The 24756-nt window shown below is 39.0% G+C and overlaps 1 protein-coding gene across 1 annotated transcript; it reads right to left on the bottom strand.

The window, feature by feature from the left end:
• Positions 1 to 1841: 1841 nt before the first annotated feature.
• On the bottom strand, positions 1842 to 22342 carry SPC25 (SPC25 component of NDC80 kinetochore complex; the record flags this gene model as incomplete). Its single annotated transcript, XM_080690050.1, has 6 exons — positions 1842 to 1966; positions 3872 to 3970; positions 10110 to 10214; positions 11358 to 11504; positions 22037 to 22102; positions 22204 to 22342. 6 exons carry the CDS (start codon positions 22340 to 22342, stop codon positions 1842 to 1844), a joined length of 681 nt encoding a protein of 226 aa, XP_080546176.1.
• Positions 22343 to 24756: the final 2414 nt, after the last annotated feature.

Here is a 24756-nt window from a genome sequence, read left to right as displayed (position 1 = left end):
AATATTATACCGCCAAGTTTGTGGTATAAAGCATGACCTTCCTCTGGCTTCAATGAATAAAGGTCTACCCTCTTATTAACTGGATTTTTTCTTTTTTTTGTGGTGGTAATGGGGATTGAATCCAGGAGCATTCTACCTACAAGCTACACCCCCAGCCCTATTTGATTTATTTTGAAACGGGGTCTTCACTAGGTTGATGAGTCTCAGTACTTGTTGAGGCTGTCCTCAAACTTGCAATCTTCTAGTCTCCGCCTCCTATGTATATTTTGTGCCACTACACCCTGCTCAACTGTGGATGTACTGTAAGCAGAAAAATTCAGTTAACTGTGTTCACTATTGTTGTCATCTGATATTTCTGAACGCCAAACATCCATGTGATCTTTCCCTTTCAAGAAAAGAATGACATTTCCAAACTTAACCCAGTTACTAGGGCTCATGTGCCTCCAAACCTGGGTTTCTGGAAGAACCTAATATAATGGTACAAATACACTTCACCTCCTGGGTCACCAGTAGTGAGTGGGTTCAGGGAGTTGAATGAGTTTGATATTGCTGGGGTCCACAACACGAAGCCTCGATCCAGAAGAAACAGCTAGGAAATGGATCCTGATAATTTCATTTGAACTCTAAATCAAGCTAGGTCTACAAAAACCAAAGGTAGGTTTCAATATGGTTTTTGTATTCCCTTAAATGTAGATAGATCGAGTAAGGACAAATGTGAAAGTATACCTAAGGAAAACTTGCTCACTATACTCCCTCTTGTCAAAATACAGTGGTCTTTCCTTATCTGCAGAATCATTTTCTGTAGTTTCAGACACCCATGGTCAACTGTGGCCCAAAAGTATTAAGTAGAAAATTCCAGCAATAAGAAATTTGTAAGTTTTAAACTGCATACCATTCTGAGAAGTGTGGTGCCATCTGGCACACTCATGCCCTGCCAGGTGAACCATCATCCAACGTATCCATGCTGTATACACTGCCCACCTGCTCCAGTATATACATGCTGTACATACTACCTACCTGTCAGTCATTTAGTAGTTTCTCACTTATCAGACTGACTTGTGATTGACTGCAGTGCCTGTGTTTAAGCGCCCCCCCCCTTTTTTACTTTATTATGGTCTATTTTCTTGTTCTAGTTTGCTGTTAACTGTTAACCTCTTACTGTGTCTAATTTATAAAGTTTAATTCATCATAGCTATATATGCATAAGAAAAAACAGTATATTTAGGGTTTGGTGCTATCTGTGGTTTCAGGCATCCACTGGAATGTATTCCCCTGTGGATAAAGGAGAATTCCTGTATTACAGACCCCGTAACAAAAGACAGTTTAACAAGAGAAAAACAGGCAAGTTTATTAAATACATGCTGTGCACAAATGTGGGAGAAACCTCAATGAAAGAGGACACCAGGCAGTAGCTGAGAACTCTGGCTTATAAAGGACCTTCAACAAAGAACAGTAAGTTTCTAGAGAAAACTAAGGTAGTTGTTTGGAGGTTCCTCTGGTGACACATCTGAGCTGGGAAGAGTTCTCCCTCTTCAGTGGCTAACTTCTGTCCTTCCTAGTAGATAAATGAGAGGGGACACCTTCATGTTCTGATGTCCTGCTTTTAGACAAATAGGCAGAGGGCCAGGAGCTCTTCTGATTCTACCTCTTCTTAACTGTCTTCAGCCCCAAAATAATTATGTCAAAGAGGCATATTTTGGAGTGACATATCCCGGTTTCCTTCACATCACACAGAAATATCACAAAAACATAGAAAAATTATAGACAAACAATAGATAGGAATTCTTTTATAAAGATACATGACAGAAAAAAAAACACTGTTTCTGTATACCACTTATACATCAATTATAAACCACTGCAGTAAAAGCCTTCCGAACATTGGCAAGAAAAGCCGAAAAATTGTTGGTCTTTCTTACATTCTCTTGAAATTCTGCTAGGCACTCCAGATGAGGAGCACTATCTGACACTAGAAGAAAAAATAAAGATAATATAAATGAGGATTATTTTGTGTGTGGGTGGGAGAAAAGTATTTCTAATGTAGATCCTTTCATCTGATTTGAATGTCAATAACACTTTACTGAAATGTCTTCAGAGTAAAATGCTACACTTGATTTTCATATGCTAACTATCTTTTGGACCTTTTCTTTGTTTAATCTCTAAATATTCAAATCTTAAGTACTACAATCCTGCTTTAAATTTAAACAGATGGCATTCAAGGGATTAAAGAGCTTAGTGATGCTGACTGACATTTCCCATTATCTTGGACCTCTACATATTATTTTTAACTATTTAAGCTGTTTGACCAATTTAACTTTAGTTCACTTTTTTCTACAAAACTTTGGTCCAAATGACCTCTGGATTCTGGCCACTAGATCAAAAAGAGAATATTCCATGTCAATCCTTAAAGACATACAAGTATGCAAAGAAATATGTAAAATTTACAAGTAAAATTTAAGTCCTTAGAAAATGTCAATGATGTTCTAAGAGTTTTTACAGTCTATTAACCAAGTGAGACACACTGTCAAAAATAACAGCATGGCCCTCATCTGCAGGTGAACGAGCTAGGGAGCTGGAAATGAGTCTCCAGTGAGGGTGGTTAAAGAAAAGAAGACCCAGCTTTCTCTACCATCAAACTTTGCTTAAGGGGAAAATAATGTGACCATATCAGATTTCCAGCTCTTTGATGTGAGATTGCTGAGGAAATAAAGACCATGACCACAGCAGAGAAAGAACACTGGGTTCAAAATAATTCTTGTGGATTTTATTTTAATGTATAATCAAATACATTTGGTTATATAGTAATAGAAAATATACAATCTAGAGAAAATTGAAAAGCCAGATAAGAGACTTTTGGGGTTTGCTTTTTAAAATCCAACACTTATTAGATTGGAGATATTAAAGACTGGGAAAAAAAAACCCACTTCAAGTGAATTAGGTTCTCAAAATATGTGTTCTATAAGAAAAGGCACTGACTCGCCAAGACACATTAGAGAGCCAGCACAGCAGGGGACTGGGTCTGCCAGATAAAAGTGCTTTAAGATGATGCAGAAGTATAATGACCATTTTTATAAATTCTGATAAATTACGGATTATTTGTACAGGGACATTAGAAGAATAAAAAAGAATAGATTTCCACTCTTGTTTACATTATTGCAGATCAAATATATTCCTTGTAAGTCAAAGGCTTTTTGGCCCACTGAAGGATCAGTAATTGTCCTACATTTATCAATGTGTAGATTATCAGAATGAGATCGTTTTTTGTTTTGTTTTTAGTTATTTTGGGGAAAGTAAATGATCACATTATGATTATTTTACATTTTACAGTTGCCTACTTGGATAAATGGTAATAGTCACACTCGGGTAAGCTTTTATAGCTTTAAGTTCTCTAAAAAGGTAACTGATATTTACATGGGCAAGGGAGTGAGCTTTGGTCTTTGGGACATTTTAACCACTGTGGCACTACGCCATCCCGAAGAGGTGTTACTTGTTAAAGGTCCTCAAGAAAAAACAAACTATATTCATATCCTTAAGAAGACAGTATCTCAAAAAGCAAGACAGGAAGAAAAGCATAGCTTGTGGTAATAATACTTTCTTTCATATTACTTTATATTCCGATTTAAATAACACTTAGGCTAGATGCCAATCTTAAATACAAACTAAAATGGGCAGCTGAGACAAGAGGATCGCATGTTCACCGCCAGTCTCAGCTACTTAGTGAGGTACTCCATAACTTAGTGAGACCCTGTTTTAAAAATAATGAAAAAATAGGACTAAAGGTGCAGCTCGGAGGTAGAATGTCCCTGGGTTCCACCCGTAGTACCACAAACAAACAAACAAACAAACAAAAAAACTAAAAGATATGAATACAGACCTTCATAGTCCCTTGATTCATTCAGATGCAGGGAAAACATAAATGGGCTCTCAGGATGCTTGGGGTCAATGCTAGTAAATATAAATTGCAATTTATCACCTGAAAAAAGAGATTAAGTTATTTAGTATTAGGATGTTTTAGGGTGTAAAAACTTTCGATGGCAGTAAGTTTTCCTTCTAATCCTTGGTCAATACTTGCATTGCTAAGTATATGCATCCATACAACTAACATATCCAAATGTAGAAGTTACACATTAGTTTTAAAATATACCATAGTTTAAATATGATACCAAAGCATAGGTATCAAAAGCAAAAGCTAAACTGGATATTACTGAAGTTAAAAGACTTCTGTCTTTCAAAGGATAATATCAAGAGAATGAAATGACAACCCACAAAATGGGAAAAATACTTGTAAATCACACATCCAGTGAGGCTTGAATACACAGAATATGTTTTTAAAAACTCCTATCATTGAACAATATAAAAAGAGAGACTCAAACAGATAATTGCTAGTATAAATAGCATTATTAAAAGTAGCCCAAAGTGGAAACAATCTAGCTTCCCCCCCCTCAGACAAATAATAAACAAAATATAGTGTATACATACAATGAAACATTGCATAGCCATAAAAAAGAATGGAGCTCTAATATATACAACATGGATAAACCTTGAAAATATGATCCTAGGTAAAATAAGTCAGACACAAAAGGAGGACTATTGTATGACTCTACTTATATAAAATAACTAGAACAGACAAATTATGGAAACACAAAGTAGATAAGGGGCTGCCAGGGGACTGGGAGAGGAAGGAATGGGGTATTTATCCCTAATTGAGTTTCTATTTGGAGTAATGATTGTTGGTGATGGTTGTACATTGTGAATGTAATTAATATGTGAATGTAATTTAAGTACTGAGCCCACAGAAAAATAAAATACTTAGGAATAAACTTAACCAAGTAGGTACAAGACCTCTACAAAGAAAATTATAAAACATTGAAAAAAGAAATCGAAGAAGACCTTAGAAGATGGAAAGATCTTCCATGTTCACAGATAGGCAGAATAAATATCATCAAAATGGCCATATTTCCAAAAGTGATCTAAAGATTCAATGCAATACCCATTAAATTACCAAGGTCATTCCTTACAGACATAGAAAAACCAGACCTTAAATTCGTTTGGAACAACAAAAAACCTCGAATAGCTGGGTGAATAGCCGGGCGTGGTGGCGCACGGTTGTAATCCCCACTTGGGAGGCGGAGACAGGAAGATCACGCTGGTTTGAAGGCAGCCGCGCTGGCTTAGGAGACCCTGTTTCCAAATCAAAAGTATAAAATAGGTCTGGGAGTGTAGCCCAGAGTTAGAAGGGCTTCCAGGAACCCCAGTACCACCAAAACAAAAACAAAAACAAAAACAAAAAACCCTCAAATAGCCAAAGTAGTTCTCAGCAACAAAAAACATGCAGGAGGAATCTCAATACCTGACTTCAAACTATACTACAAAACCATAGTAATAAAAACAGCATGGTACTGACACAAAAACAGATACATAGACCAATGGAGCAGAACAGAAGACTCAAAACAAATACGCACACTTATAGCCAATTGATTTTTGACAAAGGGGCCAAAAGTATACACTGGAAAAAAGATAGCCTCTTCAAGAAATGGTGTTGACAAAACTGGTTAACCATATGCAGAAAAATGAAAATAACCCCCACTTTCTCACCCTGTACAAGAGTTAATTCAACATGGATCTGTGGTGTCACATGCTTGTCATCCCATCATTTGGGAGGCTGAGACAGGAGGACCATGGTTTGTGAACAGACTCAGCTACTACTTAGTGAGGCCCTTTGCAACTCAGTGAGACCCTATTTCAAAATAAAGAATAAAAATAGGGCTGAGGGTGTAGCTCTGAGGTAGAATGCATTTGGGTTCCACCCCCAGTACCACAAGGGGGGGGGGGAGTAGATGGATCATAGACTTGTAAATTAGACCAGAGACTTTGAGGCTCCTTGAAGAGGGCATAGGTTCAACACTGCAACACATGGACACAGATAAAAACTTTCTCAACAAGACCCCAAAGATACAACAAACTAAAAGGCCGATCAATACTTGGGATTGCATTAAACTGAAGAGCTTCTGTACAGCAAAGGACTATCAACCGAGAGCCAACAGAATGGGAGAAGAATTTTGCCACCTACTCCTCCAACAGAGGACTAATATCTAGACTATACAGAGAACTCAAGAAACTCAGTACTAAGAAAACAACCCAATCGAAAACTGGACAAAGGAAGTAAATAGACAGTTCACGAAAGAAGAAATTCAAATGGCCAATGAATGCATGAAAAAATGCTCAACATCATTAGCAATCAGAGAGATGCAAATCAAAACTACCCTGAGATTTCACCTAACTCCAACTAGAATGGCAATCATTCAAAGCATAAACAACAACAGATGCTGGCGAGGATGTGGAGAAGTGGGAACTCTAAAACATTGTTGGTGGGATTGCAAATTAGTGCAACCACTTTGGAAAACTGTATGGAGGATCCTAAGAATGGGAACGAACTTACCATTCGATCCAGCAATACCACTTCTGGGTATCTACCCAAAAGAATGGAAACCAAACTACCAAACTATGCTTGTGTATCTATGTTCCTAGCTACACAATTCACCATTGTCAAACTATGGGACCAACCAAAATGATCATCAAGAGATAAATGGATTACAAAACTATGGGATGTGTATACAGTGGAATCTTGCTCCGCCATAAAGACAAACACACTTATGTCATTTACAGGGTAAATTTACAGGATGAAACTGGAAGACATTATGCTAAGTGACATTAGTCAGTCACAAAAAATAAGAAATCGGATGCTCTCCCTAATATGCGGAAGCTAGGAAGAAAATGGGTTATAGGAAGAACTCTAGATGAAGGAGATAATATAGGTGAGCAAATAAAGCAACCTGATGGGATGGGAGGGGGAAGAGGAAAATTCTCTAATGTTCATGATGTACATATCAAAGTCAGTCACTAAGCCAAACATGAGAAGGAGGGAGGAAGAAGGAGTGTGGTGGGAATTGGGTAAGGGTTAATTGGGTGATGTGTGCACGTATGCCTCTACCATCTTGAACTCCATTAAGATGTATCACTACAATGCAGTAATAAGTTAAAAAAAACATAAGAAATCAATAAAACTTTAAAAAATTGTAAGAAATCAACAAAAAAATTTAAATGTACTGAGTTGTACACTTAAAAGTGGTTGAAATAACAAATTTTAGCCAGGTGGTCATGGGGGGACAAGCCTGTAAACACAGTACTTGGAAGGCTAAAATGGAAGGATTGCAGGTTTGAGGCCAGCTTTAACAACTCAGCGAGACCCTATTTCAAAATAAAAAGAAGTGGAGGTAATAGCTTGGCGGTAGTCTGGGCTTAATCTCAGTACCAAAAAAAAAACCATCAAATTTAATTTGACATGCAAATGCTTATTAGAAATTCACGATGGCTACCATAAAATATAAATTTGCATGCAATTTCGTTTTTCTTATAACATAAAGTTAGGAAATCTCATTAAAAATTCTTTTAATTATAAAAAAGAAATCTTCAGAAACTTTGAAAATACTTATCCTCAAAATGAAATAATTATGTCAGTACACCAGATTTTAAAACTGTTAATAGTAATGGAAAAGATGCATGCCAAGGAAAAGATTTCATAAGATATTCAATTAAGCAAAACGAAGGGTTTAATTTGGGTTTTCTCTTCCTCTGAGGATATAATAAAAAACAAACAGCCAACGTGCTTTTCCTATTCTCTCATTCAAAAATCCATGGTGCCCATGGGCATACACTGTTTCATCACGCGCCAAGACATCAATCAGTTTTGCAGGAGACACCAAATGGTTGTCCCCTAATTCAATTCAGTTCTGATATTATGTTCACATATGCTGCACGTTGCCACGATCCCCTCCGGTTTAAGTTGCATGAGCAGCTCACAGACCTCTTGGAAACATTTTACTTGCAGTTACTACTTTATAAAGGACATTAAAAAGAATACAGATAGTGAGGTGTACAAGGATAGGTATAAGAAAAGGTGCACAGAGCCTACATGCCTTCTCTGGGTGGACCGCTCTATGGGAAATTCTGTGTTTAACTGTCTCGAAGCTCCCAAGCCTTTCTAAGGAAGCTCCATTATGCAGGCAGGATTGATTAAATCAGTGATCACTGGTGACCAACAGACCTAAGCCATGACCCCTTTCCCCTTCCCAGAGATTAAAGGGTAGAGTTAAACGTCTCAATCCTTTAATCCTGTCTTGGTCTCGTAGGTGATCAGACACCATCCTGAAGCTGCCTAGAGGCTGCCAGTCATCTATCAATACATCAGGATATAAAAAAGACTTTTATCGCTTTAGCAATTCCACGGATTTGAGGAGATTCATGCCAGGAACCTGGGAGAAAGACCAAAGAACTATTTCATAATATCACACTTCCTTAAAACATTAGTTCTGACTTTGAGGGCTAAGACAAAGTTCTATTTTAAATCTAAAAACAATTTTAAAGGCTTAAAACTGGCTGCTTAAAAATAAAACTAAACAAATCAAAAAGAACTCCAGGCTAACAGTGAATATATACTTAAGAGTTAAACACAAGCCAGGCTTGTGGCACACACTTGTAATCTCAGCATTTGGGAGGCTTAGAAGGATCACAAGTTTGCGGGCAGCCTCAGCTACTTAGTGATGATGCCTTTTGCAACTCAGTGAGACCCTGTTTCAAAATAAAGAAAAAAAAAATAGGGCTGGGAGTATAGCTCTTGGGCTTCATCCCCAGTACTGGGAAAAAAAAAAAAAAAAAAAGTTCAACACTCAACACATCAAAAGTTATCAACACATCATCCCAATACCTGTGAGGCTGAGACAGGTGGAATTGAAGGAGGTTTGAAGCCAGTGCACAATAACTTAGAGATCCTGTCTAAAAATTAAAAAATAAAGTAGAGCTGAGAGTGTAGCGCTCACACACACACTCAAACACACACACACACACATCCCTACCTCACCCTAGACTTTGCACCTTGTGCCTTTTTAAAAATTTTCTGATACTGTTGTTTCCTCTTGCTGTAATAAATCTTAGCCACAGATACAATTTTGTAGTCCTTCCTTGTCTGTGGTTTCAGTTACCCACAGTCAATTGAGTCCAAAAATTAAATAGAAAATCAGAAATAAACAGTTTTAAGTTTTAAATTGTGCAGTGTTCTAAGTGGTATGATGAAATCTCACACCTTCCCACTCTGTCTGCCCAGGGCATGAATCATCCCTTTGCCTAGCTGTCTACACTGTACACAATATCTGCCTCCTGCTTACTCAGTAGCCGTCTCAGTGTCAGTGACCCACAGGGTACTGCAGTGCTTATGTTTAAGTAATCCTTATTTTGCTTAATGGACCCCAAATGTAAGAAAGAACAGTGATGCTGGGGATTTTGATACGTCCAAGGGATATTGGGAAGTGCTTCCTTTAAGTGAAAAGGTGAATTTATCATAGGTACGTAAGTATGAGAAAAACAGTGTGTATAGGATTCAGTACTATCTAGAGTTTCAGGCATCCCCTGGGGGTCTGGGAACCCTGTCGTGGATAAGAGAGGACTACTACACGTGCTGAATCCTCCAGGTAAATGACCGAATCTGAGGGTGATCTTGAGGTGGGGTGGGGCAAAACAATGGACAATTGTTGTAAGTTGGCACATATACACATAAGAGCCATAAAAGCATTCATGTGCTTTAGAAATTCCTCTTTGGGAAAGAATTCCACAGAATTTATTTTAAAAAAAGGGAGGGAGAAACTATGTCTGCTGTAGTATTTCTAAACTAGAAAAAAACAAATGTTGATAGAAGCAACATACATGCTAGTGAAAGACATGATTAACTGTGCCACATTAATAGAATGAATGATGACATCACCACGTAAAAGCTACCATTTTTAAGGCTATCACAACTAGAGAAACACCAATGAAATTGGGCATGGAGGTACATGCCTATAATCCCAGTACTTGGGAGGCTGAGACAGAAGGATCACCAGCTTGAGGCCAGCCTTGGCAACTTCACAGGGATCAGTTGCTAGGCTGATAAATAAATTGTAATTTTTTCTAAAAAGCTAATAATGTGGTCATTATTTTAGTTGAAAAGTATTTTTTCACTTCTCTATTTAAAAGAAGATGTGCTTTTCTTAATCACTTAAATTCTACTTACACATACTTACCATAAATTTTCCTAATTTCAAGTCCAAGTCGATCTTTATACAAGTCTGCTGATTTCTGCAGCCTTTTTAACCTCTCTTCATTAGCTTTGGTAGCAGCAGAAATAGCTATAATGAAAAGACAAATACATCTTTGTTATTCTTTTTGTTTCTGGTACTAGGACTTAAATTCAGCACCTCACAAATGCTAGATAAGCACTGAACTATGCCCTCGGGAGTTTTTAAATTTTTATTTTGAGGCAGTATTTTGCTTAAGCTGCCAAGCTGGCCTCTAATTTGTGATTCTCTTGACTCAGCCTCCCAAATATCTGAAATTACAAGGTATGCCGCCAAGCCTGAAGCAAACATTTCAAATAACACTAAATTAATGCTCATTGAAATTTGAAAACAAATATGAAAACTTGAGGTATATGAATCTGTTTAAGTTTATTCAATCCACTGATTAGCAAAAGGGGATTCTATTGATTCAAAATTTGAAGAAAAACTGCTTAAGGTACAGATAATTAGGCCAGGGATTTGTATGGCTAGCACAAAAATAGACTTTATACTATTTTGGTTTTTCAAGACAGCTAAGAATATGCTAAATGCTTCATGGGAAAAAATTCTACTCCTTTAGGTATAATTATTTCTCATGAGAAAATAGACTCGTTTCATGCTACTCTAGAACTTTTTTAAAAAGTTAGAACAATAATCATTAAGTAATGCTTGGCACACGAGAAAAACAATTTCATGATTTGGCCTTGGATAAGAATTTGACAAGAAAAAGGTCTAACAAAACAAACTGTTGTTTTCAAGAGAGTTGAGTTGATTGCTTGGTTTGTGAGCAAATCAAGCTCCTTTCTAAATGAAGCATTCACTTGGATTTGAAAGGATCCGAGACAAAGAGACTTTGCAGCTTAAGTGCTTATATTCCTGGCACAGAATGTATGGTCAATAAACATTTGTTGCACAAAACACACTAAGGCTTCTCCAAAGTAAATCTCATTCAGCAACACTCTCCCACTCTGCTTAATGAAATCCTCACATCGTTATTCTGGTTGTAGCAGAAATTAAAGGAGAAAGGCTTTGAAGTAGAACAAAACAAAACAAAAAATATACTTAGCTATCTTTACGGACACCTTACAGAGATGAGCAGCTGCCTGTCCCACTTTTAGCAATGGAGGAAAACAAGCAAGATGCACATAATTGTGAACGATCACCACTTTGAAACTTCAATGAATGTCTTAGACATGTTTGTCACTGCACACTTACTTTCCTTCTTCCTGGAGTACTCTTCCTTAAGATCCTGGATGTTTGCAGTCAGCGCCTCCACTTCTTGCTTCTTGCCTTTCACCTCGGCAATCAACTTTAACAGGTTATCCTTTTTTTCTTGAATGAGCTTATTCTGCCTGGAGATCTCTACAAGAAGCACAAGATATTAATTACAATATATGCGCTTTGCTTTCTGACATGTAGAAATGCACCAATATGTATTGACTTTCATAATATTAATGTTTTGACTGATATGCACTTCCTAATGATCCAAAAATTGTAAAAAAAATTCCCTAATTTATCCTTTCCTACTCATCTTTGAAATAAAATAGACAAAAATGCTTTTTAATATGACAATACAAATTAAGCCACAAAACAGAAAATCATTCCTGCAGCAACCCATTCCAAAAAAGTACATAAATAAAACCCACCACCAAGGACAACCAAACTTTCTAAATGGCCTTTATCAGTGCTCTGAAGAAATAGCTAGTACTGTTACATTAATCATTCTGGAACATATTAATAAGATAGAAAGGAAGGTAGGTGGGCAGGCAGGTAGGCAATTCTTACCAAGTTAGCATAATTCAGAAACTAAAGCTTAATAAACATAGCACCATTCTTCCACTCACAACCATATACACTATCCTCACCAGAAAACATAGGAATAAAATTGCTTAATAAAATATTAACTTATATTAAAAATAATCCCCTAAAAGCAAATATGGCAGGTACAGTATTGGGAAAAATCCATCATGAGCAGGCGTTGAAAAGAGGTTTAATATAAATTCAGCATCCACAGCAGATACTATCATAGCTCCCCCCCCCCCCGGTACTGGAGATGGAACCCAGGGCATTCTACTTCTGAGCTATACCCCCAGCCCAATTTTTTAATTCTTTATTTTGAAACAGGGTCTCATTGAGTTGCAAAGAGCCTAAGTAGCTGAGACTGTCCACGAACCGCGATCTTCCTGTCTCAGCCTTGGCCCTATCATAGCATTTTAACACAATAAAAACAAAATAATATCCGTTCAAGTCTCAAATGCTTAAAGCAAAATATTAAAAAACAAAAGTACTGCTTGGCATGGTGGTGCATGCTTGTAATCCCAGCATTTGGGAGGCGGAGATAGGATCGCGGTTCGAGGACAGCCTCAGCTACTTAGTGAGGCCCTTTGCAACTCAGCGAGACCCTGTTTCAAAAATAATGAATAAAGCCGGGCGTGGTGGCGCACGCTTGTAATCCCCGCGCTTGGGAAGCAGAGACAGGAGGATCGCGCAGGTTCGAAGCCAGGCGCGTGCGCTGGCTTAAGAGACCCTATTTCCAAATAAAAAAATACAAAATAGGTGTCTGGGAGTGGAGCCCGAAGGTAGTAGGGCTTCCAGGAACCCCAGCACCACCAAAAAAAACCCCCAAAAAATAATAATAATGAATAAAAATAGGGCTGGTGGTATAGCTCAGCGGTAGAATGCCCCTGGGTTCCATCCCCAGTACCCCCCCCAAAAAAGTATCTATCATCATTGTTAATATATCATTGTTTAATAGATTATAAGTTTCTTTCCAATACAAGATCTACAGTTGGCAAAACTACTGGAAAGGAAAGCTAATTTTCATAATATGTAGACAAGTGACATCTAAAATACTAAGAAAATTCCACTGAAAGTCTAAGAATTTGTGGTACTTAATGCTATAAAATCAATAGCTTCTATAAATACCAATAATCAATACATAAACAAGAACAATTGTGTTTATACTAATGCTAATAACTGCAAGACTAGTTACTGGCTTCTTATAGCTACTTTAGATACTGATCAGCACCTCATTTCCCCTTCTTGGCTTTAATCCTTCTACCTGTCACTATCTCTACAAGCCTTCCTGTTGCATGTGTGCACGCGTGTGTGTGCACTTGTGTTACTGGGGATTGTACTCAGAGGCATTTTACTTCCAAGTTACACACACCTCCAGCCCTTTTAAATATTTTTTTGTTTTGAAACAGGGTATCACTAGGTTGCTGAGGCTGGTTCTGAACCTGCAATCCTCCTGTCTTAGCCTCCCAAGTACTAGGATTACAGATGCGTGTCATCAACCCCACCTCGCTTTTGTTATTAACCTCACCTTCTTCAATCATCCGAATCCCTCATACACATGTTCAAAATAAAAATAGTGACAAAGCCTGCATATGAACCTGGCCAGACCTCTCTGTTGGGAAAGAGAGTAATTCTGGCAGATCCACCCCTTCCTCTGCTGGCTGAAAAACAAACACAGCTCCTCTACTTGGGGCCCGCTGCCCAGAAACCAGGTCCCCCAATCAGGAGGTTAACAGGGCGGGGCAGCAGCACCAAAAGCCTCAGAAACCTAGGGTGGAGGGCACTGTGGTCAAAGAAGCAAAGAGAGCTTTATAATGTGCTTATGAATTTCTGAGTTAAATCACTAATATTTAAATGAAATCTGAGCACTTAAAAGTGAAATGTCATTAACCAGCAGCCCTACATGACACTAAATAAATCAAAATATAGTGACATTTAATTCCAGTATTGTAATGAAAGTGAATTACTTATCCTTGGGTAAGTGATTACAGAAAGTATTCTCTTAATGTTAAATAAATCCATCAGAACTTTTGAGGACCGTGAACACCAGGAGCCATCAAAAGGGAAATGACACGATGACCTCTCCCCCAAACTGAACTGAGCACAGAAGTCTTTGCTTGAGGGACATGTCTGTCTGTCTGTCTGTCTGTCTTTCTTTCTTTCTTTCTTTCTTTCTTTCTTTCTTTCTTTCTTTCTTTCTTTCTATTTTTAAAATAACTTTGATTTATTTTCTCCTGATTCTGGAGGTTAGCAGTCCAAGATCAAGGTATGAACAGAGAATTATTCCAAGGCCCTCTCCTTGGCTTGGGGATGACTGCCTCCTTCCTCCTCTCTGTGCCCCCCTCACCTGATCTTCCCTCCCCATGTATCTATGTCCTAATCCCTTCTTAAAAGGACACCAGTAGGGCCAGGCATGGTGACACATGCCTGTAATCCCAGGACTTGGGAGGTAGACAGGAGGATTATAGGTCCGAGGCCAGCCTTAGACACTCAGCAAAGCCCTCTGCAGCCTAGTGAGACCCTGTCTCCAAATAAAAGATAAAGGACTAGGGGTGTAATTCAAAGAATGAATGCCCCTGATACAAAGAAAAAAAAAGAATACCAGTCAGGCTGGGTGTGGTAGCACGTGCCAGTAATCCCAGTACTTGCAAGGTCAAGACAGAGGATTACAGGTTCAAGGCCAGCCTCAGCAACTGGCATCCTGGAAGTAGAATATCACTGGATCAATTCCCAGTACCCAACACACACACACACACACACACACACACACACACACACACACACACACCACCAGTCATACTATTAAGGCTGACCCACGTGACCTCTTTTACTTCCTGACCTCTTTAAAGGCCCTATCTCCAAATACACTCACATTCCAAGATGCTGGGGGTTAAAGACTTCAACATATAAATTTGGGGGGGACACGGTTCAATTTGTAGCATGATCTCATGTGATGCCTCCTGCAGTCTTGCTTTACCAGCCTGCACACTGCGGCCCAACAAGGTGAGGAACATTTCTCAAGACTGGCCTTTCTCAGGAAAGGGGAAGTCTCATGTGATAACAAAATATTCAAGAATAACTAGATCAAGAAATACACAAGTTCTATATGAAAAAGACTGTAAAACTTGCCCGAGACATGCATTTGACTTGGATATCTAGAGTGAGATCTTATGCATATAGGTATTATAAAGATATCAATATTTCCCCAATTCCCTTCTATATTTAATATGTCCTAATGGAACTGGAGGGAGGGCCACGGAAGACCTAACAAAAGAAATAATTAAATGTGTCTGGCAATACACAAGTGAGAATAGTTAGGAAAATAGAAAGGAAATTTAACAAGGAGAAGGACTTGCCCCACTGGGGGCAGCACTGGGATCAAGACACTCTTGTATTGTACAATACAATCGTGCGGTGCTAGGGAAAGAACTTATACACAACTTGGTAAAACAAAAGACATTCCCAAGCAATTTTTAGTGTATTTAGGAAGTATGATAAGGGAAACATAAGATCAGTCACTAAGAAGTAGATTATCCCCTAAAAAGTAATGAAATCCAATTATGTAATTAAATTCCATATTTATCAAATGATCTCAATAAAAAATAAAATTTTTTTTTCGGTACTAGGGATGGAACCCAGGGGCATTCTACCTCCGAGCTACACCCCAGCTCTATTTTTTTTATTCCTTATTTTGAAACAGGATCTCACTGAGTTGCAGTGGGCCTCATTATATAGCTGAGGCTGTCTGTGAACCACGATCCTCCTTTCTCAGCCTCCCAAATGCTGGGATTACAGTGTGCACCACCATGCCCGGCTAAAATAAAATCTTATAAAACCTGAAAAGCAGTATCTATGAATAAAAAGTTATATGTGAAAATACTCCTAGGTAAATGTAAATGAAAGGAAAAGGCATATAATGGGTTCATAAACTTAATATGCAGGTAAACAATTCATATTTGACTCAAATGAAAATCAAAGTCTACTATATGCTAGGTACTTTGTTCAAGAGCTTTTACTTAAATTTACTTAAGGCTCACAGTAATACTATTATAAAGGTCTTATATTCTCTCTCTGTGGCACTGGGGATTACACATTAGGCAAGCAAGTGCTCTACTACAGAGCTATATCCACAGCCCTTTTTATTTTGGTTTGAAACATACTCATGTTAGGTAGCTAACAGGTATTAACAGATGGGATCAGCTGGGATAAAGCACAAGTTGACCTGCTGAGCCTTGTGCACCTCAACCCCTCCCTGTGGAAAGAGGGCAGAGAAACAAGTAAAGGAGGGCAGAATCACTAAGGTGCAACATGCAAAGGGCCATCACCTGAGTGTAATACATTTAAAAAAAGGTGTCCAGAGGGACAAAAGGCCTGATTCATGAAAGACTCCAGGCAGCTTTCCATAACTGGAAACAGCACTCCCGAGCCCACCTCTGGAGCATAACCCTTGCCCCAGGCTGCCTCTTAGTTCCCGGGAATGGCTCATTCCCAGTGCTTGCCCTGGAGCGCAACCCTTCTCCCTTTCTTCATGGCCTTTCTCATATGGTAGCGCCTTCACATCTTTAAATAAACCTCCTGCGTTCCTCATTTGTGCTTTCCAAGCAGATAAACAAGGGCTGAGACTGCTGAATAATTTTAAAATCTCCCATTCAGCTGGGCTTGGTGGCGCATGCTTATAATCCCAGCATTCGGGAGGCTGAGACAGGAGGAGAGCGATTCGCAGACAGCCTCACTACTTAGTGAGGCCCTTTGCAACACAGTGAGACCCTGTTTCAAAATAAAGAATAAAAAATAGGGCTGGGGGTGTAACTTGGAGGTAGAATGCTCCTGGGTTCCATCCCAGTACACACACACACACACACACACACACACACACACACACACACTCCCACCCAGAAACACTTAAATTGTGGGAGAACATCACCAAATCCAACTTTTTATTCCTTTTCAAAAGTGGAAAAGGACTCAGCAGTTTAGTAACTTGGTTTCGTAACTTGCCCAAAACTGTATTTGCTAGCATGCAAAAAACAAGACCTGGATTCAAACTCTGGTCTCGACTTCAAAGGCAATGCTTTTATTCACTAAATTATCCTCTTCCAAGAATGGGTTACTATTTCAATGTAAAGAGGACACAAATACAAATCCCTAAGGGGAAGGCACAGGCAAAAAATAGAAAGCAGATGGCTAATAAATATGAAGGATAATTTAACCTCAGGAGTAATCACAGAAATGCAAATAAAGCAGTAACATGCCAATTTTCAGTTGTGACATTTACAATATAATAGCTAGTATTGGAAGGAATACAAAATGCTAGAGTCCTGAAAAATATTTTTGACATTTTAAAGTAAAAGAGATTTAAGGATATTTATGTCCTTTGATCTAGCAGTTTCATTTTTACAGTTACCCTATGAAAACAGGATTTGCACAAATATGTATAAACAGAACACTTTTATCAGTGTTCAGGATGAAAAAAAAAGTATGATATAGCAGTTAAGTGACATATATATTCAAGAATTTAACAATACTCTCCAAGTAGAAAAAAGAATAAAATGAGTTATATAGATACCACGAACATAATTATGTTAAAAATCTACAGCAGCCTGGTATGTTGGCTGGGGCACACCTGTAATCCCAGCTCCTCAGGAGGCTGAGGCAGAAGAATCAAAAGTTCAAGGCCAATCTTGGCAACTTGGAAACCCTGTCTCTAAATATAAAAGGGCTGCCGGGCGTGGTGGCGCAAGCTTGTAATCCCCGCATTTGGGAGGCAGAGACAGGAGGATCGTGCAGGTTCGAAGCCAGCCGTGCGCGCTGGCTTAGGAGACCCTGTTTCCAAATAAAAATGTAAAAATAGGTCTGGGAGTGTAGCCCAGAGGTAGAAGGGCTTCCAGGAACCCCAGAACCAGCAAAATAAATAAATAAATAAATAAATAAATAAATAAATAAATAAATAAATAAAAGGGCTAGGGGTGTAATAATGCACTCTTAGGTTCAATTCCTGGTACTACTAAAAAAGAGAAAAAAGGCAAGCATGGTGATAAACTTGTAAATACAGTACTTAAGAGGCTGAGACAGGAGGAACACAGATTTGAGACCAGCCTCAAGAACTTAGCAAGACTCTGTTTCAAAATAAAAACTAAAAAGGGCAGCTGGGTGTGGTGATACAGGCCTGTAATTACAGTACTTGGGAGGCTAAGACAAGAAGATCACTGATTTGAGGCCCAGTGAGAACTTGTTTCAAAATAAAAAGAACTGGAAGGTGTATCTTGGAGATAGGAATGCTCCTGGATTCAACCCCCATTACGAAAAAAGAAAAAAAAAAAAAGGCCCAGGCATAGTGACACACACATGTAATCCCAGAATTTAGGAGGCTGCAACAAAATCACAGGTTTGAGGCCAGCCTCTGCAACTTAGTGAGACCCTGTTTCAAAATAAAAAATAAAATAGGGCTGAGGGTATAGCTCAGAGATGGAACAACCCTGGGTTTAATCTCCAGTACCACACACACAAAAAAACAAATTATTAAAACCCAAATTTAAAGTCAAAAGGGCTCACTCCAATTCAGTGTGTGTGTCTACTTACCTCCCTCTCAAATTACAGAGAACATCATATTGTGACTGCGAGGCCTCCTGAGTTAATCGATAGTCTGGAGAAGATTGTAACCTAGGCCTGCAATCTCAGCAATAGAATAAAACTAATAACAATACATACACATGTGGGAGGAATGTCATGAGGACTGAAGAGATGGTGTATATAGCATGGTACCTAACGAATACTAACAATTAAAAAATACTATTATACTATGGCTATCCTCTTTTACTCTACAAATTCCTTCACAACTTTTCTTTTTTTGTGTGTGGCCTGGGGATTAAACCCAGGGGCATTCTACCATTTACTGTATTTTATTTTCAAACAGGGTCTCACTAAGTTGCTGAGGCTGGCCATGAAACTGCAATCCTCCTGTCACAACCTCCCAAATACTGGGATTATAAACACGTGCCACCACGCCTGGCCTCCTTCACAGCTTTAATCCCCCAAACACAGTAAATTCTCCCAGATCTCGATCTTCAGCAGCGACCCCCTTCTTGGCTATCTCCCTGATTGAGCTCTCCTTTGCCTACAGACATCTTTGCCAACAGCACAATAACCTCAGTAAAGTCACTCTATATACTTAAAATCGAACCCATCTGTGTTTACCTCCCACTCCTAAACACACTCCTCTTATAACCATTCATGCAGAACATGGATCACCATGACAGAAGACAGGAATCATCCTAGACCATCCCTCGCCTTCAGGCCAGCAGTCATCAATGAGACTACATTATTACACCTGTCAATGGTCTAAGCCATCCTCACTGTTTGCCTGAACGACTGCACTAACTTTTCCCTTTAACTGGTCTTTTGATAGGCCACCATCTTAATTCTCTCCTATTTATTGTGCATACGTGCTTTTCCTGAAATACAAATCCAGTATCATTTTCCAGGTTAAAATTCTGCAGCAAATCCAATCTTCTGAAAAACAAAGTTTGAAGCCTAACCTCTTTGTATAACATGCAATGTCCACCATCAGGCCAAACAGCTCCCCCTCCAGTCACTTCTTTGCCACTCCCCATCCACACTTTGACCATTGCAGAACTCAAAAAAGCTCTCACGTCTCCACCACATTCCACCTGCTGTTCCTTCCACTTCCTAGAATATAATGACGTTCTAGGAAGAACATTCTAGGAATCTGGTGACATTCTCCAACCCTCCTCTGTGACCTTCTCTGTGTTACTGTATGTAATCAGACCCCGTAGGTTCAAATCATGTTTCTGTTCATTACTAGCTGCCTGACCTTGAGCAGGTTACTTAACTTCTTTGTGCATATCCCCTCCTCTATACAGTAGGACTAAAAATAGCATTTACACCCCCTTAGGGTTGCAAGGATTCATGAGCCAATACATGCAAAAAGCTCTGAACAGGGTCTGGCATGTGGTATTAAGGTAAGGGTTAGCTACTAAATATTCTGTAACCCTCATTGGAAGAATCAAGCCCACCAGGTTTTATGGCAACACAGCACCTATTCTATTACTGAAGCAGCTATTATATCTTAATTGTGGTTTCCCTGCCGACAGCCTTCCTGAATTATGAGATTATACCTTAGGCATCGTTGTCTCTTTAGTGCTGGAAAATACCAATGAAATGATCATTGAATTTTAGGTAAAATGTATTTCTGCTTAAGTATAAACTCATTTTTTCTTAAAAATTTTAGTACACCAGGTAGTGCATGCATGTATGAATTTATCACTTAGAATCTATGATGCATAATTACAATAAAAGTACTAAGAAAAGCAGAATAAGGTGAAGATATGTTCCAGAATAAAAATTATATGAATATAAGGAAAATAAAAGAAAAATTTTAAAGATTTTAGAGCATTTACAGCACATCTTCACATTCTAAGTAATACTTAAGAGCACACTTCTGAGACTGCCAGAGGTAAACATGGACAGTTTCAAACTTAATTTTTTTTTTGGGGGGGGGGCGGTTCTAGGGATGGAACCCTTCTACCTCCAGGCTATACTCCCAGACCTATTTTATATTTTTATTTGGAAACAGGGTCTCTTAAGCCAGCGAGGCTGGCTTCGAACCTGTGCGATCCTCCTGTCTCCGCCTCCCAAGTGTGGGGATTACAAGTGTGAGCCTCCATGCCTGGCTCAAACTTATTTTAATCTTTATGGATCCTACAAACCAAGAGTATTTAAAGGACCCAAGCTCAATACACTTTTTTTTTTTTTTTTTTTTTTTTTTTTTGCAGTACTGGGAATGGAACGCAGGGGCATCCTATCTCGAGCTACACCCCCCAGCCCTATTTTTTATTCTTTATTTTGAAACAGGGTCTCACTGAGTTGCAGAGGGCCTCACTAAGTAGCTGAGGCTGTCCAGGAACCAGGATCCTCCTGTTTCAGCATCCCTAATGCTGGGATTATAAGCGGGTGCCACTACACCTGGCTCAATACACTTTTCACAAATATGAAATGTTTTCTTTTTTGCTCAAGTCATAAAGGGGATGAGAGAAGGAGTGAAGGAGCAGAGATGCTTTGGGGCAGCTAAGAAAGTAAATATGACTGAAAGTGTATCACAACAGCCTACCACAGGTTGCAGAGTTAAATGCCATATGGGCCACAAAGCAAGCTAAGCGGACAAGGGAAGGCAAAGGCCAAGTGGGGACTGTGGCAAGTGAAAGCACACATGCCCCATGTAAAAGCGTTCCAGTTTGATAGTGCTTAAAATGTGGCCCTTCAACAAAGTGACTCGAAATCTGACCTGTGGCCTCAAGTGCTTTGGATGGGATAATTCAATAAAAGCTCTGGATAATCTAGAGAGCTGTAGAAATGAGAAGGAAAGAATGGTAGTAAAAATATGGAGACTGTCAAAGTCCCACCCCAGAGTGGTAAGAGAACTCCAGCTTTCCAATGTGCAGGTTGTGGTTTCCAATCTGAAAATAAACATTTTCTTTTTTAAATGCTGGCATTTATACATCAGCATAAATGAAACTCACACATATAGTGAAGAAAAGGACAGAATACATACAAAATGTTACAATTTATATAAGATGTAAAAACACAATACTGCCAGGCATGTTGCTGCATGCCTGTAGTCCCAGTACTTGGAAAGTTGAGACAGGAATATCCCAGATTCAAGGTCAGCCTCAGTAACTTAGTGAGATCTTGTTTCAAAATGAAAAGTAAGAAGGAGTGGGGTGTAGCTCAGAGGCAGAAGGCCTCTGGATTCAATCCCAGAACCAAATACAACAAAAACTAAAATCCAAACAAAACTCTACAATATTAAAGAAAATATTAATAGTTTTGGAAGGCAGGAGGAAGGTATAACATGGGATATCCTATTTCTTAAGCTGGGAGATAGGAACAAAAGTGTTGCGCTATTTTTTTTTTTTACAGGAGTGTATGTATGCATATATATGAATGTATAAATACACTACATTGTCTTACTTGTATAATGAATTTCTAATTATATAATCTAAAAATTATATAATTATATAATCTAAAAAACCTCTAAAAGCACATTAAATAAAAACTCTTTGATCTAGTTTTTCACATACGATTTTGATATTCCTGGAACATTTCAACCATTCGTTCTTCTTCCTTTAATTTCACAGACAGCTTTTCTGAAAGAAAAATTGGAATTTAAGTTTCCATTCAGCTGAAATAACACTAGATAATAAATAAGAACAGCAAAAACAGCAAGTTACAAGTTAAGGGTAGGTACCTGCAAGTGCTTTAATGGAGTCCTTGTAGGCATCTCTTAGGCCAACTACCTGACAAGGGGTGTCACTGAAATTGTTTATGAACTTATTCCCAAATTCATTTATGCTTCTATCGAAGAGTGCCAGTTCGTCCTCAATCATTGTGTAAGATGCTACAAAACAGAACACATTATATTTTTAAAGAGTTGCTGAAGTCAAATAAGTCACATATTCCAGTCAAGTATATTTTGGTGATGATCCTTTTGTAGAAAATGGTTAGCAACTTACCTTTAGTTCTAGATATTCCAAGGTAGATCACGCCACTTGGGCTTATGTGGTTAAACTGCAGCGAATATACAGGACAACTACTTCCTAGGGACTCTTTAGTAAGCAAGTGTAATTGCACAGGGGACTCTTATGCTCTGTGAGTCTGGAAAAGAACACTGCCTCCGTTTTTCTCATAAGTAAAACTGGTGATTTCTAAGGTCCCCTCCAACTCTGAGCCTTTCTGATACCAGCGTGGATCAGGTAGCCACTGGCCTCCCCTCCCATAAAATAGGACGGCGCACATCTGTCTTGTGTTTTCCTCCCACCCGCAACAAGAAAGATAACAGTTAAATAAAGACTGGAGTGGGAGTTCCATGGGTTCAGACCAGGGCGTGTGAAGTCACCTCGTCCCTCTGAGCTTCGGTGTTCTCCATAAATGGATATTTTGAAAGACTCCAGGCCACACTTGTTCCCTAAGGAGCTAAAACCTTTCCAGGAGTATCCATAACATCTCTTTCAGTGAAGCCCGGAACTCTGGGCTTCCGCGCCACCAGGCCCAGAAACCCAAACAGCAAAAAGAGGCGCATCTCACAAACACCGCCCTGAAATCTATTTCATCTATAGTGACAGGCCCCACCTTCCTCACCTTGGCGGACAGGCCGGAGCCCCGCCGCCGTCTTCAAACCTGACCTGCGACGCCTCCCAGGTACCAGCCGGTCCCCAGACCCAGACCCCACCGCCGCGCCAAGGTTCCGATTTCAAACTCTGGGCACCTCCCGCCACCCGCTTCCGGGAGCTTCCTCGCCTTCTGATTGGTTGAGAGCACAGGCTCTGCATGCAGGGATTGGTTAAACTTACTCTCCGGAATTCTCGCGAAAATATATGCGGGGAAAGGTATTCTGGGATTCGTAGTTCTTTTCTAAGCTACACAGCCTCTTAGCGGTGCGGGGAAAAGGTATTTGTTGGCTTCAAACAAGATTTCTGTAACAAACAAAACATTAAACTTTAATTGTATTTTTTGTTGTTGTTTACAGTACTAGGGATCAAACTCAGGGGTGTTCTGTGTCACTGAAACACACCTCCAACTTTTTTATTTTATTTTTTGTTTTGAAACAAGGTCTCACTAAGTTGCCGAAGCCAGCCTCACATTTGTGATCCTCCTGTCTGAGCTTCGGAAGTGCTGGGATTTCAGGTGTTGGTCACCATGCTTTCCTTTAATTGTATTCTTTTCTGCAGAATTTCCTCTTTGCACTTATAAAAATTTCATAAAATTGATTCAAATTATGAGTGGGTAGAAACATCCAGAGGGTCCCCAGAATACATTTATGCTCTTTACAAAAACTTTCTTTTTCTATTCCCAGGTTATTCTAAGTGTTTTTGATGCTTGCCGGGACATTATGTGGCTGGGTCCCACAGAACTTCAAACTAGAATGAAGTAAGAAAACTATCTAGTCCCCTAGGTTTCCTGGGGACCAGAAAGAGGCACAAGCTATTCAACTAGTATTTGTTAAAGAAAGCTGCATTATCCAAAAACTCCAAAATAAATGAAATGGATTCACCATTTGATTCACTGTTCAAATCATCTTGTTAAACTTGAGGACAAAAGCAATAGTGAAGGAATGGAGAGTAGACCCTCTAAAGAACAGACAGTGATGATGGCTAGCTAGCATTATGAGATCAAAGATAGTTATCTTCATCTTTGACTTTGACATGTTCACAAAAATATAGCCTGTTATCACTTATGCTGAACCTTCCCAAAATGCTAACACAAGGACTTTTAATACCCATTGGTTAAGAAAATTAGAAATGACACAACATAATATGAATTCAAAAGAGAAGAAGCCTCTTCCTATAGATTTCAGTTTAAGAACCTATGATATAGAAAATGCTTGTTGTGTTTAAGAATCTTGAACAGAAACTTTGAATCTTCTAGATCTTTGCATGACTTGTGTCAGGAAGCACTGGAATAAACAATTCAAGAAAATGAGTCTTCTGGTAATTGATATAATCAAAGCATAGTATCCAAAGTGAAGTCAGACTTCAGCACAAGTTCCTCCAGGAATCTTTCATCTTCCTGTAATGTATTTAATGTATTTATGTGTGTGTGTGTGTGTGTGTGTATGGTACTAGGGATTGAACCCAGGGGCATTCTACCTTTGATCTAGGCTCCCAGTACTATTTTTTTTTAAACAGGGTCTCCCTAAGTTGCAGAGCGCCTTGCTAAGTTGCTGATGCTGTCTCTGAACCTGCAATCTTCCTGTCAGCTTCCCAAGTCCTGAGATTACAGGCATGTGCTGCCATACCTGGCT

Source organism: Muscardinus avellanarius (genome assembly GCF_963383645.1).
Source record: "Muscardinus avellanarius genome assembly, chromosome: 2".
Lineage (NCBI taxonomy): Eukaryota > Metazoa > Chordata > Mammalia > Rodentia > Gliridae > Muscardinus > Muscardinus avellanarius.
This window is presented reverse-complemented; position numbering and strand designations above follow the sequence as displayed.